Raw genomic sequence first — 27,159 nt, 5'->3', positions numbered from 1 at the left:
CGCTGTTCTTGTTTAGTCACTAAGGCATATCCGACTCTTTGCAGCCTCATGGATTGTAGCACTCCAGGTTCCCCTGTCCATGGGATTTCCCAGGCAAGAATGTGGGAGTGGGCTGCCATCTTCTTCTCTATAGGATCTTCCTGACTCAGGGATTGAACCTGCATCTTCTGCATTGACAGGTAGATTCTTCACCCCTGAGCCACCAGCAAAGCCCAGTATGTTTATGTATATATGTGTATACAATTTTTTTTACACATATGAACTACATTTATACTTGTAATATACTTGTTCAAGCCTTTACATTAATGTGCCCCAGAATGCCTTTAAAAATTTAAGAATTATTCTGGCAATATGAAAACGAACGCTAACCTCTCGATATTTGGGTAACTACTAAAATGTAAATTTCTAAAATGGACACTAAAACAAACAGAAGTCAGCAGCAGCAGCACACAGTGCTTTTCTGAAATACCCTTAGCTTTGTTTATAATACGGGTTGAGCTCCGAGCTTGAATGTCTCCCTCACGATTCTGCCTGAAGGGAGCTGCCCAGTGTCTTCATTTCACACTGATACACAGACACACTGGGCTTCCCTGGTGGCTCAAGTGGTGAAGAATTGCCTGCAGCGCGGGAGACCTGGGTTCAGTCCCTGAGTCGGGAAGAGCCCCTGGAGAAGGAAATGGCAACCCACTCCAGTATTCTTGCTTGGATAACCCCATGGACAGAGGAGCCTGGCGGGCTACAGTCCATGAGGTCGCAAAGAGTCAGACATGACATAGCACAGCATAGCTACAGACATATCAGTCAAGCAACAGTTAGTATGTCAGCTCTTTCTACTCTTTTTTTCATATAATAATATGTTTTTCTATTCTTAAATCAAATTGTTCACTTTAAAATGGTTAACTTTATGTTACGAGTTTCATCTCAATAAATCAAAATCTTTCAATATCTAAATCAAATTCTCAAGCTATTTTTTCCACTTATTTTTCCAATGTTTTTTCTTAAGCCCACTCGTAGAGATTTCAAAAGTAAGAATTTTTTACACGCTAATCAAAATTAGATGTTATAAAACTTGTTTAAAATTTTACAATAGCAAATTATTAAATAGATTCAGCTTGTGACATTTTTACTTAAATTTGTTGGTGATTATAGCTGATGAGAAACATTAATAAATCCAATAACATTTTTCTACACGGCCATTTTGAAATGTCAGCCATTGCTGATCGATAGACTTCTTTGGCTCACGAAATGGTCACAACGACTAATTTTGAAGCTCTCTTTACAGGTCTTATCCATAAAAGGCTTGATTGAAAGAGTTACTAGTGTTGTGAGCTATTCTTCTTCACTACAGAAGAAGCCAATTACATCAGTGGCCATGGCTACATTTGTTTTTAAAATGCAAACAATAAAAGTGTGAGCCTCTTAGATTAACACCTCCAAATTAAAATGTCTTAACTGCACTGACATCTGTCATTCAGATGCCAACTCACACACCTGACAAATGAAAAGTGGCTTATGCAAGCTCACTGTCTGACAGATGTTCAGTCACAACTCTGAGCAGCTGCCTTCGACTACCTGTAAGACACCTATGATTTTCCTGTAAGCTGTAAAAATTCACAAAGGATTTAATACATAAATAAAACTACAATCCTGCTAAAATTCTAATAAAAACAGTCTAGAGAAAATAGCATTAATTTATATAACTTGAAGGTGTATCTTGGTATAAAAATTCCCAGTAGCAAATGGTTAAATCATAATCTTAGAAGTCTTATTTGAAAAGCCTCTTTCAAAGAAATGAAAATGATGACAAAGTGCAAACGGTCTAAAACAAAGGAATCCTTTCTGTTCACACTTATCTTCTTTTACATATAGTTTTGTGAGAAAAATATTAAGGGATGCAAGAAAGAATCAACATATTCATATTTAGCATCTGAAGGGGTTAAGTTTATTTCAGATTTCAAGAAAAGCATGTACTTATGGGGTTGTTCTGTATACAATCACTGTTGCTGGATATGGTGGATGGTTTCTCAAGGAGGAATTAAACGCAAATTAAAAGCTTCTTTGATCTCTGAGGGGCCGGTGAGGGAATCGCATCCTGAAATCTGTGCTGACAGGACGTGCCCTAACCCCTGATTGAGCCCCAGCAGGAGCCCGCCCAGGAGCTGACTCGCGTGGCTCCAGCATTGTCCCCAGCGCTGGGCCAGGCGCTGGCTGGTTGGGAGTGGCAGATGGTTTCATTTGTTCTATATTTTCACTCTTCACCAAAATTTAGGTGAATCCTGGCCAGAGACCAGAGGAAAGGACTATTACTCGCATCTGTTACTTTTACTTCAAAAGGAACCAACTCCAGTTGGAAGAGAAAAAGGAAACGTCTGTGAAGATTGGCTTTGACTACTGTGTCTACACCAATGACACGAAGCTCTCCATCAGTCTTCACATTTTCTTTTAAATTAAAATTATGAAGTTTTAGAAAATACCTCACCTTTAGAAATTATTCTCAGAAAGTATATGTAAGGTCCTTTCCTTATTTCATGAATCATATGCATTCAATCACAAATATCCAAAGTTCATTCAAAACAGTAATAAGAGGGCTCTAGATTATTTTTCTACCACAATATAGTGCATAAATAATCTGATACATATCTGATTTACTATACGTTTTTGCTAACTTTAAAACTTAGTAACATAAGATCTAGGTTCTAAATCCAACAAATCAAGCATTTACACATTCTTATAAACAGTCCATCAATAAGTATTTGTTATGAAAATCACAAAACACGCAAAGTCAGAAACATAACTTTTTACGTATTATTGAGATAAACATAACTTCCTGATACCCATGGCCAGGTCGTTATATCTGCTCTGTCACATGACAATCATCCGTCAGTAATGACTAATGTGACCCCTGAAAATCCTGACGATGATTTACTGCCATGGCTGCTAATTAAAAATTATATCTCCAATATCACTGCAACTCAATGCACTTCAAGAATGATTTAAAATCTCTTTGAATGCTTGTTAGACTCAATGCCACAAATTTAAAACTCATTATCTTAAGCCTATACTGTCCATAAATGTAATGCATCCTGATTTCAGCAAGGCATCTAAAGAAATCTCTTGGAGTTGAAAAAACAAACCCATACAGTCCTGTGAAATCTGGTCATTAGGGTGAGCAGCTCCCTAGCCATGTGCTGGAGGAATCTTGTTGAGGCCCCGTCCACAATTAACTGGCTAGCATATGACAACACAGCATGTGTGTTCATCACATTCACGGAGGACACAGAGCTGGAGGAAGAACCAACCCACTCAACAGCAGAGGAAGGGCTCCTGGTCTGGATGAAGGGCTGAAGCCAACAAGACAGAATTCAAAAGAAGATAAATATCAAGTCCTATTAACAGCACTTCATGTAAAGATGGAGTTTAGGTGATTTCATATTTAATAACAGTCAAAAATGCAGACTGCCATCTACAGAAGACCAGCATTCTAGAGTCCAGATCAGCAAGAGTAAAGGTCCCACAGGACTTGAGCTGCTCTGCTGGTGGCAGCACCATCAGCCCTGCGTGGTAAACTCCGAGGACGCTACTGCCAGACTGGAGGAGGTGCAGACAAGGGGGAGAGGGGAGGGTCGAGAAATCAGGTCACAGGAGAAGGTGCTGAAGAAAGAGGACATCGGAGTGGGAATTCCCTCATACACGCGCATACACACAACAAGCAAGATGTGCAAAGAATGACAGTGCAAGCAATGCACCCCACACAAGTAAGTGTGTGTGCTGCGAGAAACCTGAAGGTGACCTCCAGTGAGTCACACCCTTGCATGGGCTCAGATCTGGGACTTGCTCCTAACCAACAGCATACAGCAAAGTAAAGGGATGCCATTTCCATCATTAGGTTGCATCGTAGGGCACCCATCATTACATTACCATAAGCATGCAGTGAAGAGACTCCTGCTGATTTTGAAGAAGCAAGCTGCTTTGATGGGAAAAGCCCACGGAGAGGGCCACATGTCACAGAACCGTGGACAGCAGGGAGCTGTGGATGACTTCTGGGAGCTGAGGACATCAGTCCTACAACTGCGAGGAACTGAATTCAGCCAACTGGCATGATAAATTGGAAGAAGGGACCTAACTCTGGCCACAGTTCCGCCTACAGCCTTGTGAGACCATAACAGAGGGCATAACTAAATTTTGCCTGGACACCCTGACCTTGGGGCTTCCCTGGTGTCTCCCTAGTGGTAAGGAATCTGCCTGCCAAATGCAGGAGACATGGGTTTGATCCCTGGATCGGGACTATGGTCTGGAGAATAAAGTGGCAACCCACTCCAGTATTCTTGCCTGGAAAATTCCATGGACAGAGGACCCTGGTGGGCTACAGACCATGAGGTCTCAAAAGAGTTGGACATGACTTGCAACTAAAAACAACACCCTGACCCTCAGAAACTGTGAGATTTTAAGCTGCAATATTTATGGTAGCTTATTATATTGTAATAAAAGAATAATGCAGAATAAAAGAAGAGGCTGGATAAAACCTTTACGTTTAGAGATGCAGTATGAGGAATTCCTTGTATGGGGAAAAGACGGGTCCAGAATCTGGCTACTGGACTGCAAATTAGGTCTTCCAACTCTATGATCATCTAGCAGAACTGGGGGTGGTGGTGGTGTGTGTGCAGATTTTGTATGGCACATGAATGATACTACTATTCTTTACACTAAATTCACAACAAAGCATTTATGCAACAACATAAATTATTTCATTTCAACTGACATTTGTACATATAAGCATTCATCTTATTGGATGTTTTGTCTTACTGGAATATTTATTTTAATTGTAAACCTAAAGGATTTTAAATAAGCAGAACATTTAAAATAAACTTGAATACCACTCTAAGAAAAGTGACTTAGAGCGTTAGAGTTAGCGTTTGTTACCTTTCACCATCTTCCCTCTGGTAGCATCTTCTCTTGTCAGTCCTGATCCTGCCCTATCCCATTCGCATACATGCCCTATATTCACACACAGTCTGTCTTCTGCCTTCTTTCTCTGCCTCCCAATCTATCATATCATGCTGCTGCTGCTGCTAAGTCGCTTCAGTCGTGTCCCACTCTGTGTGACCCCATAGACGGCAGCCCACCAGACTCCCCCATCCCTGGGATTCTCCAGGCAAGAACACTGGAGTGGGCTGCCATTTCCTTCTCCAATGCATGAAAGTGAAAAGTGAAAGTGAAGTCCCTCAGTCGTGTCCGACCCTCAGCGACCCCATGGACTGCAGCCCACCAGGCTCCTCCGTCCATGGGGTTTTCCTGGCAAGAGTACTGGAGTGGGATGCCATCACCTTCTCTGCTATCATATCATAGTTCTTCTTAAAACTATGACATCATATTCAGTGTTGACATTTTCTTGATGATGTGCATGCTACTCACAGCTTAACCATGTGGTTGATCAACCATGATAACATTTTCAATACTTTTTTTTTTTGTTTCTATGAAGTCAGTAATTCTCTTTTGTTGCTGCTGTTAACTTGATTTCCTGTATCTTTCAATCATTTATCTCCAAATTCTCACCCAGTTATACAAATCTGGAATACAGGGAAGAAGGCTAAGAAGGAGAAATCAAGCCCAGCCTGGGAAGTAAAACATGAGCTTGTCAAATATTTGGAACATACCTTTTAAAAAACTGAGCTAAAAGGTAAGCATTCTTCGCAAGTATGAGAGTTGCATTAAAAGTTTCTCCTTTTTATTACTTGGCAAGACTGTTAATGACAGTATATGAAGATTTTCTTTTTTTAGATTTTATCATCTTTTTAGAAATCTGTATTGCAGCATCATTGATTTACAACGTTGTGTTAGTTTTATCGTCTTTTAAATATGCTTTCTCAAGTCTAGTAGTGACGTTCAGCTAAATGGCTGAGTGAGATTCTTCAGAAAGGAATCTCCATGCTATTCTCCATAGTGGCTATATCAATTTGCATTCCCACTAACAGTGCAAGAGGGTTCCCTTTTCTTCACACCCTCTCCAGCATTTATTGCTTGGAGACTTTTTGATAATGGCCATTTTGACCAGTGTGAGATGATACCTCACTGCGTTTCTTCAATAATGAGGGATGTTGAACATCTTTTCATGCATTTATTAGCTATCTGCATACGTCTTCTCAGAGAAGTGTCTGTTTTTAAGTCTTCTGCCCACTTTTCAATTAATTAGGTTGCCTACTTTTCTGGTATTGAGCTGCATGAGTTGCTTCTATATTTTGGAGATTAGCTCCTTGTCAGTTGTTTCATGTGCTATTATTTTCTCCCATTCTGAGGGTTGTCTTTTCACCTTGCTTATAGTCTCCTTCCTTGTGTAAAAGCTTTTAAGTTTATTTAGGTCCCATTTGTTTATCTTTGTTTTTATTTCCATTATTCTAGGAGGTGGGTCATAGAGGATTTTGCTGTGGTTTATGTCAAAGACTGCTCTACGATTTCCTCCAGGAGAAAAACATGTATAGTTTTCTAACTACAGTTATAAATACAGTTTCACAGTTTTATAATTTCTTGCCTTACACTTAGGTCTTCAATCCATTTTGAGTTTATTTTTGTGTATGGTGTTAGCAAGTGTTCTAATTTCACTCTTTCAACATGTAGCTACTGAGTTTGCCCCACAGCACTTATTGAAGAGACTGTCTTTTCTCCACTGTATTTTTGCTTTCTTTGTCAAAGATAAGGTGCCCATAGGTACATGGGTTTATCTCTGGGGTTTCTATCTTGCTCCATTGGTCTATATTTCTATTTCTGTGCCACTACCATACTGTCTTGATGACTGTAGCTTTGTAGTAAAGTCTGAAGTCAGGAACATTGATTCTTTCAGCTCCATTCTTTTTTGTCAAGACTGCCTTGACTATTCCTTAAAACACTAGGCATAAAACTACCACATGACCTAACTATCCCATTACTGGGCATATACTCGGAGGAAAACTTAATTGAAAAAGGCACATGTACCCAGTGTTTATCGTCGACTACTTACAATAGCCAGGGCATGGAAGCAACCTCGATGTCCATCAACAGATGAATAGATAAAGAAGTTGTGGTACATATACACAGTGGATATTACTCAGCTATAAAAAGGAATGCGTTTGAGTCAGTTCTAATGAGGTGGATGACCCTGGAGCCCATTATACAATGTGAAGTAAGTCAGAAAGATAAAGACAAATACCACACATTAGTGCATACATATGGAAACTAGAGAGATGGTACCAATGAACCTATCTACAGGGCAGCGATGGGGATACACACAGAGAACAGGCTTGTGGACAGTCAGGCAGAGGGAAGGTGGGATGATCTGAGAGAGTAGCAGTGAAACGTATATTATCATATGTGGATAGGCAAGTGGGAATTTTCTGTATGACACAGGGAACCTAAAGTTGGTGCTCTTTGACAACCCAAAGGGGTGGGGTGGGGTGGGATGGGAGGTTTAAGATGGAGGAGACATCTGTATACCTATGGCTGACTCATGTTGATTTATGGTAGAGACATCATAATATTATAAAGTAATTATCCTCCAATTGAAAATAAAATAAAATTAAAAAAGATTCTTCAGAAATGTTTTCAGCATCACCAACTCCCTCTCACCCCTCCCTTACAGATCACCACTGGCCAAACATGAGTTTGAATATGCCAAATTAAATCTTCCTTAGCTACCTTAAGTATAAATATCTTTTAAAGCTGTCATTATTTATATTTTATAAGCGATTCATACTTCTTGGTCAGATTCAATTCAGACAAGAAATGTGGCAAAAAAAAAAAAAAAAAAGAAGCCCTATAAAAATGTTTAAGAGAATACAATAATTCATCTATATTTCATGAGCCAGTTTTTAGGAATTTCTAAAACTTTGCACAGAAGTTTGGGTGCAGCTTATTTCTCTATCTATAAAGCATAAATTGATGTAATAAATTTATATTCCTGGGAGTGATAAACTACCTAAAAAAGATGATCAAGTCATCAGGAAGAACTAATTTATAAATGATTCATAAGTTAGTAACAAACCATTTATTCTATTAAAAGCAAATCATTTCAGGATAATAGCAGTAATGAGGAGAGGCTGTAATACTTCTCGAGCACTTACTGTGTGCCAATTGCTCTGCTAAGAAGATTATATGCATCGTCTCATTTAATCCTCTAACAATCTCAATTTCATAATCTCAAATTATGAAATCCTCAAATTTCAGGTGAGAAAACTGAGGCCTGGCGTGGTCATGTAACCTGCACAAGGCCATACGGTGAACAAGCAAGGAAGCTGAGATGTGAACAGAGAATGAGATATCAGGGCCTATGCTGCAACTATATTTATTCTAAAATATTCAAATTACATATTTGCTACGACAAACCAGCTTTCCATCCCATTGATTTCAATGTGTTTCATTTTGCTTTCCATTTCCATGAAATCACTCGTGGACACACATATGAAATGTAAGTTTTGCCTCACGGTAACATGAGTTTATTAAACCTTCATGAATAATAGTTCTTCAGGTAAAAATTTCCCCCCAAATAATGAAACGTAACCAGCCATCAGTCTTGCCCTTTGGAGTACAAACTTCACCCTATACTCAACAACTAGTGAGTATTCAAAACCTAGAAGGTGAGCAAAAATAACTGTTGAATGCAAAGAAAAACCAAGGAAGCAGAATTAAGCACATGGGCAAGAAGCCAGTATGTACCATCAACATCATAAATCCCTTTACTAATAAGCCCTGCTTTAAAGTAACACACAGCACAGAATAAAACCTGCCATGCTCCAAATGAACACACTTGACCTGACAATAGCACCTTGATCCTGGATGGTGCTCCCCGTCTGTCACCTCAGGACAAGCCAGGAGCTGGAAGCCATAAGGCTTCATTTCAAACCAAGTTCTGAAGCAACAGCTTTAGCTCAAGTTTTTCCTCTCGTGTCTCTCCACCTATGCCACAAATGCAGGCTCACCTGAAATGCAGTTCACACCCTCGCCTAATCGCCAGAGCTCTGAACCCTCCTACCTCAAGTCTGTCATAGGTACATGTATATCGTGTATGTGTGTGTATGTGTGTGTGTGTAGAGATATATGTGAACGTAAAACCTCTCCAAAATTATACCTTCAGCCTCTCAACAAGGATTCTTGCTTTATTAAATCCTCCCCAGAATGTGCTGATAGAAAAATACAAGGTACACATTAAAGTTCTGTTGAATCAAATGGGATATTCCTTATAATTCTTTTAGGGGATATCAACAACACCGAAAAATATGTATATACTAAAAGGGCAAGACTTCCCTGCTGGTCCAGTGGTTAAGATTTTGCCTTTCAACGCTGGGGCGTGGGTTTTGATTCCTGGCTGGGAAGCTAAGATCCCACATGCGTCATGGCCAAAAGACCAAAACATTAAAAAACAAAAAAGGAGCCATATTGTATCAAACTCAGTAAAGATTTTTAAAATGATCCACATTATTAAAAAAAAAAAAACTTTGGCGAAAACAAGAAAAGAGAGAATAGCTAATTCAGTTTCTCTGAATTCTTTTAAATCAGGTTGACTTCATTTAATTCACACATTATTATTTAGGATATACCATAATCGAAAAAGAAAGGGCAAACATTCTCACTTGATTTTACCCTAACTCTGAGGAGAGAACTTCCCTTTCTAGTTTATTACATCATGGAGAGAAAGTACATTCAGATATTCAAATTTTTGACTGTCTTCGTCTCATATAGTAAATATAAACTTCAGTGATTCAACATTTCAAATTAAGAATAAAAGTCTTTATGCTTGGCAATTAATTTGAATCTAAAAAGTCATGGGAGAATTCAAGGACACTAGGCAATCTATCTTTTTGTATGTTAAAAGTGACTAGAAACTATCAGGAAGAAGAACTCTTCAAACTCCATATCTATTTTAAAGCCTGTTTTTCCCCTTTAACATGGTTTGCACAGTAAAAGTAATCATTCACAGGTATGACATAAACTCTGTGAATTATGAGACATTGTTGTCATTACTTTTGTGAATTACAACTTTTGGTCATATGGGTTTGATATCAATTATAAGGGCAATTCATGTAATATACAGATATATAATAGTGTGCCACAATCTAATGCAATTCATTCTTATCCGAGAGGTATTACTACACAGCTCACAAAAGGCCAAACTTTAAGTTCATCCTGAAGGTTACTTACTCACATGAAAGGTTTTTCTTTTAATAGCTCCTATATTCTTATCCAATTAAATATTTCTTCTTTGTTCCTACTGAATCTAATTTTATAAAACAAAACAAAACACATATACTATTAAATCTAAAAAAACAAACTTTAAGCCTTTATGATCTCATATTGGGTATGTATGCTGGTGTAACTATGTATATGGCTTTACATGAACATAAAATAATCCCAATTTTAGCTACAAAATATGTGAAACTAGTATCTCATACTAATTATCCACGTTTATTTTTAAGAAAACAGCATGTCTTTTTGTCACAGTTTGAATATTTCCTTGTACTATATTAAACATTAAAAAGACATTTCTATGTCACACAAAGAGAAAATGATATGCCATGATGAATATATTTTTCTTTTTTCTTATATGATTATTTAAGTGTCTGGTTTTGAAAATCCCTTCCATTTAAAAGCACAAGCTCCTAATGCATCTATATACAGAATCCACAAAGACAGCACCGGTGAACCCACCTACAGGCCAGGAGTGCAGACTGAGACACCGAGAACAGACGTGGGCACAGCGGGGGCAGGAGAGGCGGCTCAAGAGGGAGGAGACATATATGTGTATACCTACGGCTGATCATGTGGATGTGCGGCAGAAACCAACAAAATATCGTAAAGCAATTATCCTCTAATTAAAAATAAATAAATGAAAACACAAACCCACACAAGCTCTAGAGGCAGATGGCCTAGTTTCAAACCTGACTCTGCCATTTCCCGTCTGTGGGCCTTGTGTGAAAAGTTACTTAATCGTCCTGTGCCTCATTTTCCTCCTTTGTAAACCAGAGGAGATAATAAGGATAATTACAATTGAGTTGTGAGGATTAAGAAGAGCCCAGAGCATAGATGGACGCTTATTAGGTTCTTATTAAATACTAGTGAGCTGTTGTGACAGTTATTAAAGTTCCTGATTTTTAAGTGTTGTTTTAGAACAGTTTGCTAAGATGATATCAATTATTGTTTACCTGACCAACCCCTTGCTGAAGCAGTATACACAGTCAGTCACATATACATTAAAAAATAAATAAAAGTGCTATTATTAGAAAGTATCGTTATAAAAGATTCGGAGCCAATGTAAGAGCTAATTGAAGTAATGTGTATTATAGCACTTCTGATTCTTCAGGATATTTAATTCATTCAAATACACAAACACTTTCTTGGTCAAATGCATTGATGTTATGCAGATTTTGTCTATAAATGTCCCAAAACTGTTTTAAAGTGAAGCTGAAGACTCTAACGGTATTTATTAGCCACTTTTTTTCATCTGTGCTCTTGCTTATTTCCTTTTGTGCTTTTTCGGAGGCAAGTCACCTCAGCTCAACCTTTTAAACATAAGCTTAAACATAATAAATCCGGGTAGGTTAACTTTGCAATTTTCAATGAACCATAAAAAGCAAGTTTTCATAGTGCTAAATGACTGACTGCAGACCCCTAGGAGAATGGCAAAAAATACACTATGCATACCATCACACAATGGGATTCTACACTCTGGTTCTTCAACGGCATGTGTTAAACATGGAAAACTCTGGAAAAACTCTGTATTTCTCCCTTTCCCGTGAGTACCTCCCCACGTCCCCATCTCCCCCCACCTCCATACAAGCCACCCTGCTTCTCCAGTGGTGGGGCCCCAGCCCCAGAGTGGTCTCTTGGATAATGGCTACTCTGGTACCTCTAGTTCCAGAAAAACTAGAAGATTTTTGGTTTTCAGGGACAGAGCTGAGCTTAGTAATGAGGTGGCACAGCTCCCAGGGTAAGGGGAGAAGCACAGACAGAGAGACAGTGCGGCTCAAGAGGCAACTCAGATCTCTGCTTAAAAGCACAGAATTTAAAGTCTAGATGTGGGTTTTCTTTGTGGAAATGGACAAGTGGAAAATCACTGGGAGGTGTATAGGAGGTGTATTTTACAAGAAATAGTAGCAACTACCAGTGGACAATGTTGGAAAGTGGGAGAGCCAGGATTAATCTGTCATTTCTGATTTGGGGTGTTAGGTGGCTAAAGGCACCCTCAGTGACGTCTTTTATGAGACCTCAATACAAAAAGGAGATGAATTTTAGAAATAAATATAAGCTCATTTTGGACTCGGTATCTAGGGATCTGTGGGACATTCGTGCACAGGGATACATGAATCTGACACTCAGAGAACAAGCTTAGGTTGGAGATACAGATTCAATAGTCTTTAACAAACAAGCGGCAGCTAAAACCAAAGAAAAGGGAAAGTCAATCACCCAGAGCGGAAAATATGAAAAGAGAAAATGAAGGAAGAAAAGCCATACTTTGGACTATATTTTAATATTCCTGTCAACTCTCAAATTCAGAAACAATCTACTGGTCATGGAATTCCAGTTGAGCTGTTTCAAATCCTGAAAGACGATGCTGTGAAAGTGCTGTACTCAATATGCCAGCAAATTTGGAAAACTCAGCAGTGGCCACAGGACTGGAAAAGGTCAGTTTTCATTCCAATCCCAAAGAAAGGCAATGCCAAAGAATGCTCAAACTACCGCACAATTGCACTCATCTCACATGTTAATAAAGTAATGCTCAAAAATCTCCAAGCCAGGCTTCAGCAATATGTGAACCGTGAACTTCCAGATGTTCAAGCTGGTTTTAGAAAAGGCAGAGGAACCAGAGATCAAACTGCCAACATCCGTTGGATCATGGAAAAAGCAAGAGAGTTCCAGAAAAACATCTATTTCTGCTTTATTGACTATGCCAAAGCCTTTGACTGTGTGGATCACAATAAACTGTGGAAAATTCTGAAAGAGGTGGGAATACCAGACCACCTGACCTGCCTCTTGAGAAACCTGTATGCAGGTCAGGAAGCAACAGTTAGAACTAGACATGGAACAACAGACTGGTTCCAAATAGGAAAAGGAGTACGTCAAGGCTGTATATTATCACCCTGCTTATTTAACTTCTATGCAGAGTACATCATGAGAAACGCTGGGCTGGAAGAAGCACAAGTTGGAATCAAGATTGTGATTTGATTGTAATCAGATATGCAGATGACACCACCCTTATGGCAGAAAGTGAAGAAGAACTGAAGAGGCTCTTGATGAAAGTGAAAGAGGAGAGTGAAAAAGTTGGCTTAAAGCTCAATATTCAGAAAACTAAGATCATGGCATCCGGTCCCATCACTTCAGGACAAATAGATGGGGAAACGGTGGAAACAGTGGCTGACTTTAATTTTCTGGGCTCCAAAATCACTGCAGATGGTAATTGCAGCCATGAAATTAAAAGATGTTTACTCCTTGGAAGGAAAGTTACGACCAACCTAGACAGCATATTAAAAAGCAGAGACATTACTTTGCCAACAAAGGTCCATCTAGTCAAGACTATGGTTTTTCCAGTGGTCATGTATGGATGTGAGAGTTGGACTATAAAGAAAGCTGAGCGCAGAAGAATTAATGCTTTTGAACTGTGGTGTTGGAGAGGACTCTTGAGAGTCCCTTGGACTGCAAGGAGATCCAACCAGTCCATCCTAAAGGAGATCAGTCCTGGGTGTTCATTGGAAGGACTGATGCTGAAGCTGAAACTCCAATACTTTGGCCACCTGATGCGAAGAGCTGACTCATTTGCAAAGATCCTGATGCTGGGAAAGACTGAGGGCGGGAGGAGAAGGGGACGACAGAAGATGAGATGGTTGGATGGCATCACCGACTCGATGGACATGGGTTTGGGTGGACTCCGGGAGTTAGTGATGGACAGGGAGGCCTGGCGTGCTGTGGTTCATGGGGTCGCAAAGAGTCGGACACGACTGAGCGACTGAACTGAACTGAACTGAACATCCTATCAATGTGTGCTAAAACTGAGTTATAAACACTAAGCAGCAAAAAGTATTTTCCTTTGCATTTTCACGTCCCAGTTTTTTTAAAAAGTATATAAAGGTAAATTAGTTGAAATGACATATTTCAGAAAACTACAAAATCCACACTTATTTTTCTTAAAAAAGGGAACTACGTGGTAAATAAACCACAGCACTCATGATGTACAATTATCTAAAACATTCATAATAGTAAACTCATATTTTGGAGTAGCCAACATTTTGAAGTCGATCAGAAGAGTAGTGATAACAGTTTAGAACAAATGATTTAAAATCACATTGTTCTGATAAATTAAAGAATGAGAGAGGGAAAGGGTAAAATGCAGAAAGTCTTATTCTGGTTTACTAATTATATGGCTTCTATCTCTCTGCTAAGAAAGTATTTCTGATTTCTGAATATATAATGCCCTAAATTTTGCTCTTTGGAACTTTAACAAGATGAATTTCCTATCTTTGAGTCAAAACAAATGTATAAACATTTTATGAACAGGGCCTCAGTAAATGGTAAAATTAACAAATCAATATTTAGTCTCAGACAAGGCATGCTTTCCAGCTCCATCTTAATATACTAGAAATGTTGACTTTGCTCTGTGAATCTATGTTAAGGTGTCAGTTTTATGTTGGTGACTTCAAAAAGCTGGATGGAACCACACAAATTTCATTTTACAAGTACACAATAATTATTTACATTATGAACACTAATTATATTTACAGTCTTAACATCATACTAGTTGTAAGTAAAGAACAAATTGTAAAAGAACATTTAAAGAATACATGCTGATTTTTTCCCTGACGGGAGATAACCTCTGGCTCTAACTTAGAATAACCAGTTTGCCTTCTAGGCGGTAAGACAGGACAGCTGGCAAACGTCAGGCTCGGGCTTGCGACCCTAAGCAGTAAAAGTGGGCTGTGACATCATCTCCCATTTCTAAAGAAAAGATGCCGAAGTTCCGCGAGTCTCAGACTGTGAGGCGGGTTGGGGTGGTGCTCAAGTTCACAGGTGGGCTCTGGAATGGGGCAGGACACATTCTCAGTCCCTTGAACATGAACCTCCCTGAGCACGTTTCCTCATCTATCTGGACAAATAACCAGAATACACTTTAAAGAAATGCTGTTAGAATCAAGAATAAAGCGGTTGGTACGAAGTTAACAACTTGATACTCCTTTCAAGTTTTCTTACCTTTCTCTATTTTTTCTTTATTCCATAGCATTTCTCATCCTTTTTATATAAATTAAATTTTACAAGAAAGTACAACAAATAGAGTCAACATGCCCACCCGAATTTACGGATCATTGCTGCCCCCGCTGTGAGTGGTTCAACCTACCCACTGTGCTGCTGATCCAGCATCAAGGTGTCTCTTTCTGACAATGTCAGTGGCTCTTGACCCTTTACTGCCGTTATGCGGTCACTTTGTGTCCTTGTGGTATTGAACAAAGGGTAGGACGCTGCAGTATGACCCCCAGGAGAATATGGTCAATTTCTTAAACGCATCCAGGCAGGTTTGTGAATGAAACGTGTCCAAAATTCTTTTAAAACTGCTATTAAGGGAGGATGTCTTAAAATACAACATTTAGGGGATATATATCTTCATTCTCACAGAATGCTATCCTTTACCTCAATGAAAACCACATAAAAATAACCAAAAAACTCACCCAAAAGGTCTACCTTAAAAACATAGATTACAATTTGTCTAAAAACTTATATATATATATATATATCAGTTTTTAAATGAGATTTACTCCATTAATATAATTATTACCTATTAATATTACAGTGAAAATAAGAACATGCTATTTACAAATATTGATTTTTTTATATATAAACATTTAAACTGGAATATCAAAAATAAAAGTATACACACAAAAGCAAATGCACAGGTATAGAATATGTGTGTGACTCTAAAATTATAAATAATCCAGAAACAATCTTAATGCCATTCTTTGTACTTTCAAGAAAATACTACTATTATTGTTAAAATAGATTTTAAATATACAGAGTTTTACAAAACCTGAAGGAATTCCTTTGCTGGGGGCAGGGAGTATATTCCCCACGTATACTTTGTAATATTTTTTTAAATGAGAAATAGGTTTTAATATTTTTTCTACATAAAATAATATTAATATTGTTAATATTAGATATTATTAATCTAACATGGCTTTGATATGTGATTTAAGACATTTGGTTCAAGGAAAGAGCCTGATAAACCTTAGGCTGGAATGCTAAGTAAAACTGAGGGTGTGTGTTGACCAAGGCACTACTGGCATTACTTTGTAGAGCCGATCAATAGATATTAGCTTTAAAAAGAGAGATTTAGAAAGAAGCTGCAGCATATTTTTGAAATGACAGGGTGAAGATTTAAATTGTCTCAATCAAGGCTCAATTTTTTCTTCCCAGTTTTTCCAGCTGTTCTCTTCCAGTTAAGACTCTTCATTTCAAATAAATTTAATTAGTTCCAATTGATCATAGCCAACACTTACACAGCTTTATCCATGCTTCTTTACTTTCATACAGCAAACACTAACAAATAACAAAGACTGCCAAGCTCAGATCAAGGGTCACAAGACAATATTCATACCTCATTCGCTCTCACCCAGAAGAAAAATTTCAGCTTTGAAATTCTGCCTATAGCAAAAGCACTAAATTATACTGCATATTTGAATTGTTATCTTGGTCAGCTGTTGAATTCAGTTAATTGGAGAATTCAGCCTCAGATTACCACAAAAATAAAATTAATACAGCTACACATATTAGCCTAGCTACAGCAGTCAAATAATTCATTCAAAATATAGGCAAATATCTCTGTCACGATATAATTTCTATTTTATGAGGTGATATTACGAGGGCAATTCCTTTTAAATAATTGGGAAAAATCAGGGTTTTCAGGATGAATAGCTGAATTGGCCAGTTTTCCATTTTGCAGTACCTCTTGCGCTCTGCAATGCTGGTTAGCCTAAAATAAGATTATTCTGCTTGAAACAGGTTTCTCTTAAATGCACCTACCATATTTTTCATAATGCAATTTATATAGGATTCTAGTCAATAAAAAGAAATATGGTTTTCTTCTAAACCCTCACAAAAATCTATACCACATCTTAATCAAGTCACACAATCTAAAGGTAATGTGAACGACCCACAGGCTGCAGTGCGCTGGTTGCTCTGACAACATGTTAAGGAAGTCTTTTTCAGTTATTTAAATTCTTTGGATCCTGAGCATTCTTGACTCGACTACTCATGGCAGGAAATGAGTAAATCAACTGATAAAGCCATGCATCACATGCATTTAACTGAACCTCTTACAGATTAAAATATAGTTTATGTAGCATTAATTAACTCTCCAAACTAGATTTTCATTTTTAAGCTTCCTGATTTTTTTTTTAACAGTAAAATAAACACAGAGTCACGTGCCCTAACTCTGACTCGTGACTTCGGCAGAACATAGTTCATAATTTCAATGTACTGATTTAATAATAGTTACTTGAGTGCTCGAAAATTCAGCTTTTCTTCTGGAATGCAAAGTGAGATATTCTGCTATTGCAAAGGCAACTTCCATTATTTAAACCATGACTTTTTGCAGACAAGGAAACCTTTAAAATCTGAGGTAATAACAAAATATATCTATAATATTATTTTTTTTAAAGCAGTAAAAACTGAATAGAGCAAGAACTCATTTTTAAAAATCTACAAATGGCCTACATGGGAGGGGAGTTTAGGGGAGAATGGATACACATAGAGGAAAGGCTGAGTACCTTCACTGTTGACCTGAAACTATCACAATACCCTCGCTGTTGACCTGAAACTATCACAATATTGTTGATCGGCTACACTTTAATACAAAATACAAAGTTTAAAAAAAAAGAAATAAAAAAATAAAAAATTTGCAAATGAAATGATATCTTCTAGTAGCTACTGAAACAAACCCTATAACTTACAGTATAAATGACTTTTAGCAAAGCTGGAAGTTTGAGAAATAATTTACATGTATATTTAAGATGGATGATATTTTTTAAATCAATGAACCAATACATTAAAAAGCAAGAGCCACCACCACCATCATCACATTTTTTGCTGAAAACCAGATGTTCCCTGATAAAGTCAACTACAGCAGTGGCACAGGCCATAGGTTTTAAATACAGGCTTTGAACATTTTCAAGAGAGAACAGTAGGCTTCTTCAACTTCGTCCCAGTGAAAGAAATTTAAGAGCATTCAGGTGATAACAGTAAAGAACCTGCCACACACAGCTTTAAGAGGAAAAAGGGAGGGGAAAAAGCCAGTTTCCCCCCTTTTTTTTTTTCCACCCCCTCTTCCTTTAATGACTGTTGAAAATTTTACTGACACTTTGTGAGCATGCTTCTTTTCAAATTATTGATTACTATTAATATTTCTCGCTTTACAATAGTTATAGATTTATTTGGTCAGATTTTATTTTTTAACCATCCACACCAAAATCAAGAGCTTATCTTTCTTAATACCAATACAAATAGTATACTGGGCTTCCCTGATGGCTCAGACGGTAAAGCGTCTGCCTACAATGCAGGAGACCAGGGTTCAATCCCTGGGTTGGGAAGATCTCCTGGAGAAGGCAATGGCACCCCACTCCAGTACTCTTGCCTGGAAAATCCCAGGGATGGAGGAGCCTGGTGGGCTGCAGCCCATGGGGTCGCGAAGAGTCGGACGCGACTGAGCGACGTCACTATAAATAGTATTCTAGGTTGTTTGTATCCTCTGTGCACTGAAAGAAACTGAGCTGAATGCATTTGCATATTCAGCAATCGACACTGCTCTAAGTCTATAAAACGACAGGTTGAACATAATGCAGTGTGCGGCTTTCCTAAATTTTACCGCATCTGATTATGTGATAAATAATACAGAGAAGAATGCTCAATACCCAGACAATGTAAGTAACTTTTAGAAAAGCATTCATTTCTATTGTACAGGTAGAAAGCGTACCTGTAAGTTTCCTCAGGTAGCCTATGTTGCATGTATCACTATTACAACTTCAATATTTTCAGTCTGTCCTAGGGCGTGCTGCAGTCCACGGGGTCTCAAAGAGTCGGACATGACTTGGTGACTGACCAACACGACTGCAACTGCAAAACCTGTCACAACACAAGAGGCGTACTCCTCTACATGTTCCAACACTTCAGTAATGATCCTAGCTTCTAAATTAGAAGGTCCCTGGAAAATCGGACACACAGCTAGCAGGCTCATTGTTAAGGCAACAATGAGCAAACCTTGACCAAACAAACAGTTCTGCTTCTTTCTACTTCAAGATCAGAAAGGGCACTAAAGGGTCTCAAAAAACCAAGCATTCCATCAATGCAAGTTTCCATCCATGTACTTAGTCCTGCTATAAATGACCTGGAAGCATTTTCCGATATCAGATAAAGTTCATCCAGATGACACTAAAGATGTCTCTTCTTACCAGTCGTGATGTCATCATCCACAAGGTCGTGTTCCTCCTCTTGGACTTTGGCTTCCGGCCCCGAGGCATCAGGAGCAGTGGTGATAGTCTGCAGGGCTTCTGCTGAGACCCCAGCTAAAACAAAGGAGAAGAACAGCTAGTTCATAAAACTAAAAGAGAAGTGGACCAAAACTCTTAAAGCGGTTTAATTTACTTACTGGATGAAAATGCAGTATGTTAAAAAAAATACCATATATTCATCCAAATTAGGAAGAGACAGAGAGTAATGAACCAAACGTGTGCTCTCTACTGCTTTATATGTACGTACATACATGGATGCAAACCATATTACTCTTAACCAAGATCTGGGAACAAAAAAACTCAAGTTGTATAGTTTCACTTGCTTCCTTTCAACATGTTTACTAGTGATTTTAGTAGATTTAAACACAGTTATGCCTAAAAAAAAAGAGAAAACCTAGAAAGTGAAGGACTCTTTTAAAAGTTTGCTTCTCTTTAATATTAGTTTGCTTGTAATTTGAGGGTTGGGAAGAGGGATGATGACAAAAGAGGGATTTGGGTTCCGCGTCTTTGAAAGAGACCTTAAATGTAATGCCCCAAGGGTATAACAGGCGGCACTAATGGTAAAGAACCTGCCTGTCCACGCAGGATACAAAAAACATGCAGCTTCGATCCTTGTATTGGGAAGATCCCCTAGACGAGGAAATGGCACCCCACTCCAGTATTCTTGCCTGGAGAATTCCATGGACAGGACAGTCTGGCAGGCTACAGTCCACGTGGTCACACAGAGCTGGACCCGACCGAAGCAACTTAGCACGCATTCAAGAATTAGATGGAAGGTCCAACAATTACTGAACTGAAGGAAACTAACTGAAAGCTGATGAGGGCACCCAAAACTTCCATTCTCCAGAACACCTGAGAACTTCAAAGAACTTCCTACAAATGTCTTTTCCTAACTCACCTATTTTCCCATTCTAGATAAAACACATATTTCCCCCACTATCTGGAAGTAGTGCATTGCTATGACGACAAAAGAGGGATACGTGTTCATAGAATCACATGATATTGAGTACTATCACTGTGAAGTCCTCCATGTATCTGTGGTTCCTCCTTATCTGTGAATATTCAACCAACGATGTTGGTTGGCTCATGTAATACTATAGTACTTACTAGTGAAAAAGAACCACATGTAAGTGGATCCGCTCAGTTCAAACTAAGGTTGTTCAAGGGTCAACATACAAATGAAAATAAAACTACAGATCAGAAATTCTCATGAATTTAGACTCAAAAATCCTCAACAAAATGTAAACAAGTAGAATTCAACAACACTTAAAAAGAATCACATACCATGACAAAGTGAGATTTATTCAGTTGGAAAGCAAACCTGGTTCTATATTCAGCAACTCAATGCTATCCAAAATTTTAACAGACTAAAGAAGAAACAATCATATGATCATGTCAATAATTTGATAAAATTCAACATCATGATTTTAAAAACTCTCAGAAAAACAGAAATAGAGGAAGAGGGGGAACTTGTTCAACTTAATAAAGAGCACCTATTAAAAATGTAACATTATATTTAATGATGAAAGACTGAATGTTTTCCTCCTATGATCAAGAATGAAGCAAAGATGTCCACATTGTTGCTCTTATTTGACACAGCATTAGAAATTCTAGACAGTGCAATTCAGTAAGAAAATAAAACATGTACAGTTTGGAATGAAGTGATCCCATTCAAGATAAAAACAACTGTCTACGGGGAAATTTAAAGGAATCCACAAAACAAACAAAGTGAGTACAGCAAGGCTACAGAATACAAGAAAAAGGGCTTCCCTGGTGGCTCAGTAGTAAAGAATCCACCCGCCAATTCAGGAAACAGAGCTTTGATCCCTGATCTGGGAAGATTCCACATGCCTCGGAGCACCTAAGCCCATGCACCTCAGCCACTGAAGCCTGCATGCCACAGAGTCCACGCTCCACGACAAGAGAAGCCACTGCAATGAGACGTCCAGGCAATAAAGAAATACAATTTTTTTTTTATCTCCTAGTACTTTTATTTTTTTTAATTTTTTTTTAAACTTTACAAAATTGTATTAGTTTTGCCAAATATCTAAATGAATCACAATTTTTAAAGAAAGAATACAAAAAATATTTTAAAGATCACATTTCTATACACTAGCAATGAACACATGGACACCTAATTTTTAAAAAATTCTATTAATAATGGCTCAAAAAGACTAAAATACTTAGATGCCAATTGAAAAAAACATATACAGGAATGACATGCTGATATCTACAAAACACTGATGAAACATCAAAGAGGCCTAAATAAATGAATGGAGAGACACACCATGTTCTAAGTTGAAAGAGTCTATATAGTAAAGATGTGAAATTCTCCATATATAGGTTTAGTGTTAACTTCTGTCAAAATCCCAGCATGATTTATTGGTATATATAGACAAAATTCTTCTAAAATTATTTAGAAAGACAAAGGAACTAGAATAGTTTTTAAAAATTGGAAAAAAATAAGGTAGGAAAAAAATCTGCCCCATTTCAACACTTACACCATGGTTTTAGGTTCACGGACTAGAATAGCAAACCAGAAGAAAACACAGATATGCCCAATGATATTTGACAGAGGTAAAAAGCACATCAATGGAGGAAAGACAGTCTCTTCCATAAATGGACTGCTATAACTGGATAACCGGAGACAAAAATATGAACCCTGACCTAATGCTCACACCTTTTATAAGAATTAACTCACAGTGAATCATGGACTTACATGTAGAACATATGACTATAAAAATTCTAGAAAAAAAAAAAAAGAAAACCCTTGATACCTGAGGCCAGACTTGACACCAAAAGCACAACCCATAAAAGGAAAACTGATAAGTGAACTTGATTCGAATTTAAAACGTCTGGAATCTCCCTAGTGGTCCAGTGGTTAAGAATCTGCCTGCCAATGTGGGGGACAGGGGTTCGACCCCTGGTCTGGGAAGATCCCACACGCTGAAGAGCAACTAAGCCCATGCACTGAACTACTGAAGCCCCCACAGCTAGAACCCGTGCTCCACAACGAGAAGCCACGGCAGGGGGAAGCCCGTGCCCCACAACTAGAGAACAGCCCCTGCTCACCACAACTAGAGAAAGCAAATCTAGAGAGGCGAAAGTTCATGTGTGGTTGCTCAGGACTGGGAGAGAACGTCCCTGGTGGCTCAGCGGTCAAGAATCCCCCTGCCAATGCACGGGACAAAAGACCTGCTCGCAGATTAGATCCCTGGGTTGGGAAGATGCCCTAGAGAAGGACATGGCAACCCACTCCAGTATTCCTGCCTGAGAAATCCCATGGGCAGAGGAGCCTGGTGGGCTACAGTCCATGGGGTTGCAAAGAGCTGGACAGGACTGAGCAGCTAAACAACTACTACAAAGGGCTGGGGGGATGGGGGCAAATGAGTATTTAAACTGATGAGTCGTTGGTTTCTTTTTGTGTGATGAAGATGTTCTGAAATTGATTACAGTGATGGTTACACAATTCTGTGAATATGTTAAAAAAAAAAAAACAATGGATGGTAGTTATAAGTGTGAATTCGATGGCATGTGAATTATATCTCAAAGAGTTTTTTAAAAAGTGTGCTTTTCTACTATTCCAGATTAATGAAGAAATCCACACCCCTTTCTGTGTACTCTTTTGGTATGGTCTTTGCCATGAAGAAAACAGGGAGAAAAGAACCATATAGAACATTTATGCAAAAAAAAAAGAATTCACCTGCCAAAAAAAAAAAAGAACATTTATGAAATAAGAAAACAAACTCCACCATGAATGTTTTTCTTGTATCAGGAAGGCTAATGTTCCATTTTTAATTTTAAAAATTATATTGTAATTAGCCTCCAATTAAAATAAGTAAATTTATATTAAAAAAAACTATATTCCTCATTTTGATCATGCTTGTAACTCATCCTATTATTTCTTACAGTCAAGTTTTCTGGGTTATTTTATTACCAGTCAATTAAAAAAGAAGATTGATTTGGGTAATTCAAAATTCTATATATTTCATTTTTTTAAGGATCAGCTAAATATCTAAACTGCAGTCAAGGGGGGTAATGGGATGATAACAAAATACCCAAGAGTCCAAACTCTTGTTGGAAGATATCATAAGAGACACTGATAATGCAAAGACCAAATTACTAAAATCATTTCTCAAATACAAACAGCACAGATGATTTAAAACTAATTTTAATAAGTTTGTTTTAAGGAAATGATAGAAGTTTCTCCTTTTGAACTTTTGGACCATAGAGTTATAATAAAAGATGAGCAAAACCCATTACTGAACCTTTTTAAGCATGGTAATCTTTACCTACAAAAAAAGGAAGGGGGGATAATAACATTTAAAAAAAATTCCCCAAACCTAGGTATTTATAGTCTCCACAGTATTTAGTGACACTTTTTTACATTACTATCTTATGATAATAGGAGACATTCTTCATAAGGCAAAATTGTAGGGCAGAAATCAAATCAGTGATTGCCAGAGGCAAGGGGTATGGTAGGAAGACTGACTATAAAATGGTCTAAGCAAATATTTAGAATAACGAAAATAATAAATATCTTAATTGTGATAGTAGAAATATGACTACCCGCATTTGCCTAAAATTCACAGAACTGTACACTAAAAAGAGTGAATTTTACCATATATAAATTATACCTCAACAAACCTAACTATAAAAAAAAATACAATAGAAGGTACTACATCACTGTCACTAAAGAGAATTGAGGTTATATCAGAATACAATGCTATTTTCAATGAAACACAAAGACCAGAAGAAAAACAAATGTATTCCTTTCTTCCTGGTATTAAAAGGCTAAACTTTTTGAAACATAAAAGGCATTTCATCACTATCCACTATCAGTAAGATGATGTAAATATTCCTGAGAAATACTAGGATACCTACATCGAAGCTTCAGCTTCTTGCATATTTATATTACGCAACATTATAAGTACTGTCAATTAATTATACGGCGGTACTTTGCCACTTTTTTATGTACTTGTTGTAGGTGATCTTATTTGTCAAACTATGCCATAAAATCTAAGACATTCACTTTCTGAATCTCTTCAAAATATCTGGCAGTAAAGAACATCTCATAAAGGTTCAATAAATACACTGAGAATAGAACTCAATACCTTCAATCCCATGACACAAATTATGTTATTTAAATATACTATAAAATAATAGTAAGTTTGCTTTGGTGAAAAAGATATAATAAAGAGATACAATTAAAAAAAAAGACAAAACATTAATGGGAAAACGTGAGGCATTTAAAAAACCAAATCCAGATTCACAAAATTAAAAAAATGAATGTAGATTATGCTGGAAATAGGTATCTATAAATGGGTTCTACACTGTGAATCAGGAGGAAAACAAGGAAAAACATGGAATGGAGCAGAAAAGTGGTATAAGTGTGGACACAGCAGAGGAAGGCAGAAGGCTGGGCTGTGGCACCAGCAAAAATAAAAAGCAGAGAGCAAGGAAGACTATGTGAGATCGCCACACCATCCAGACAAGAATGCTCTCAGACCACTGCTCATCGTGAGAGATGCATGCAGACAACTTCTCGTTTGTATGCAATATTTGTAACCACTTCAGAAAAACATTTTCAATGTAAATGTGGAAATACAGTTTTCAAAATCAACAAAATGAAACTGCACTTGCCTCTCCCCACCTGCAAAATCATGAACAGTATTATAAAATTTATTTTTCAAAAGCTTATAAAGTACCTTTATGAACATTTTTTTCTATTGCCTAATACCCGAGTAATGACTAATGTGGTGAACTCTGAAGACTTCAGTGTCATGTGATAAATGAACAAAGATTAAATACTAAATTTTAATAGAACAAAATTTAAAGCACAGCACTATAACCAATGTTGCGATATAAAACCATTTAAGTTCATTATAATATTATTATTCTATTGAAGATTAGATGAAAGTGAGACACAATATTCTTGGACTCAGAAAGAAAACTATATATCACAATATTTACAAAGATTAACAAACAGTGTATTTCTCTTTCCCATTGTAATACAGATTTCCACTGAGATTGAAAAATGGATCTAAAAGAATAGCAGGTATTTTTTTTCTTTAATCAGCCTTTCCCAACTGCGGTTTCCCAGTGCTCCAATTAAAGTACACGAGGCAAGAATCTGATATGTAGCTTTACTTTGAATAAAGTAAAATTTCACAGTGAGGAAGGGAGGAGGTGTGTATCTTCAGTTTATTTTCAGGCAGCAGGCTTGAATTTATTGGAAGCAGATCTCCGCAGTGAGTGACCGCACGGCTCCGCATTCCCTACGATCCTTATGACAGACAGACGGCCTGCCTCGCATTAATTCACTCCACACCACGTCTATCGATCCGCAGCCGGTTCCCTGGTCTCTCCGCACACATTGCCTGTCTGGCTGCCTACATCCACATCAGCACATACACACAAAGGCCAGAGAAAGATAACCTTTTGCTTTCCATTAAAGACACAGTATCCACTTTTCCTTCCCCAATAACACCAAAAATATAAAATATGGCAGTACAGACTTCTCAGACAAAAGCCTTCCTATAAAAAATGGTAGAGATATTTACCCCTAATTCTAGAGAGAGATCATTTCATCAAAACAAGTTGGTTTATTAAAGGCCACAAAGCAATTAGAGAAAAGAAAAGTACAGTTAAAAATAAACAAAATGGCTTCAAGCCTGAATAAGAATGTAATAATCATCTGGTAACACAGGTTTTGATAATTGTTTTTAATGAAATGAAATACAGTTTTTTCCAAGTTACCTTCTTTTTAGAAAACTGTTCTCACGTGAAATGTGATTATAAACAATTCTGAAAGCAGCAGAGACATTTATTGAAATATACACAAGGAATAGAAAACACAATTAGGAAGGATACTATATCACCAGAACATTAACCTAAGTGGATAAAGCTTTATTATTCCTCTTTCGCAACAAAAACCTAAAAATGATCCATGGTAAAAATTACACCAAATACTTTTAATTCATTGCATGCACTTTTTCAAAGATTTCTGTTTGATTTGCAGGCTATGAGCTGACTCAACACCAATTTTGGTTTCAGAGGACGCAATAAAATGAACATTTATTTTTCAGCCTATAACATGTTGAGAAACAAAGGCAAAACTGTACTCAAACATAAACTTAAAATAACAACCTATAACCAAAATTATACACCTCAGAACGGGGCAAAATATATCTTCCTGGATCAGAAAGTACCTTTGAAACCATTTGTGACTTTTGCTGTTTTTTTGCTGCTGCTGTTGCTAGGATACCCAGGCAGAAGTTATACCATCAAGTGGTAACAAAAAAGATGCACTAAATATAGTACACTAAGCATGTTGTTCTTTATAATCGTAACAAATTGCTTTAGAGATTAAAGAAAGGCAAACTGATGAAGGCTGTTAAAGCTAAAGATTGCTGTGATACGAAGATACAGGTAGACCCAAGATCTGAGGAGGAACGAGGCTGGCACTGCCCATCTGAGCAAAAAGCAAAGCCACGAGAGTGAAGAAGATGGGTCACCACGCCAAGTTCTCTGATCAACTTCAACGGCACAGAGCACCCAGGCCACTTCATACCAGACCCCTGCCAGGAACTAGCTGTACCAGATGCTAGTGACACAAAGGCGGAAGATACACCCTACACTTCCAAGGAGCTCA

At 37.6% G+C, this 27,159-nt stretch overlaps 1 protein-coding gene across 5 annotated transcripts in view; it reads right to left on the bottom strand.

The window, feature by feature from the left end:
- WDR7 (WD repeat domain 7) overlaps positions 1–27,159 on the bottom strand; it is a 352,886-nt gene that overhangs the window by 184,391 nt on the left and 141,336 nt on the right. For all 5 annotated transcript variants that reach the window (XM_059880930.1, XM_005224234.5, XM_010818910.4 and 2 more), the window contains one exon: positions 19,446–19,559. In XM_059880930.1, the coding sequence (XP_059736913.1) occupies positions 19,446–19,559 (114 nt within the window). The remainder of the gene's footprint in view (positions 1–19,445; positions 19,560–27,159) is intronic.

Source organism: Bos taurus, chromosome 24, assembly GCF_002263795.3.
Source record: "Bos taurus isolate L1 Dominette 01449 registration number 42190680 breed Hereford chromosome 24, ARS-UCD2.0, whole genome shotgun sequence".
Classification (NCBI taxonomy): Eukaryota; Metazoa; Chordata; class Mammalia; order Artiodactyla; family Bovidae; genus Bos; species Bos taurus.
This window is presented reverse-complemented; position numbering and strand designations above follow the sequence as displayed.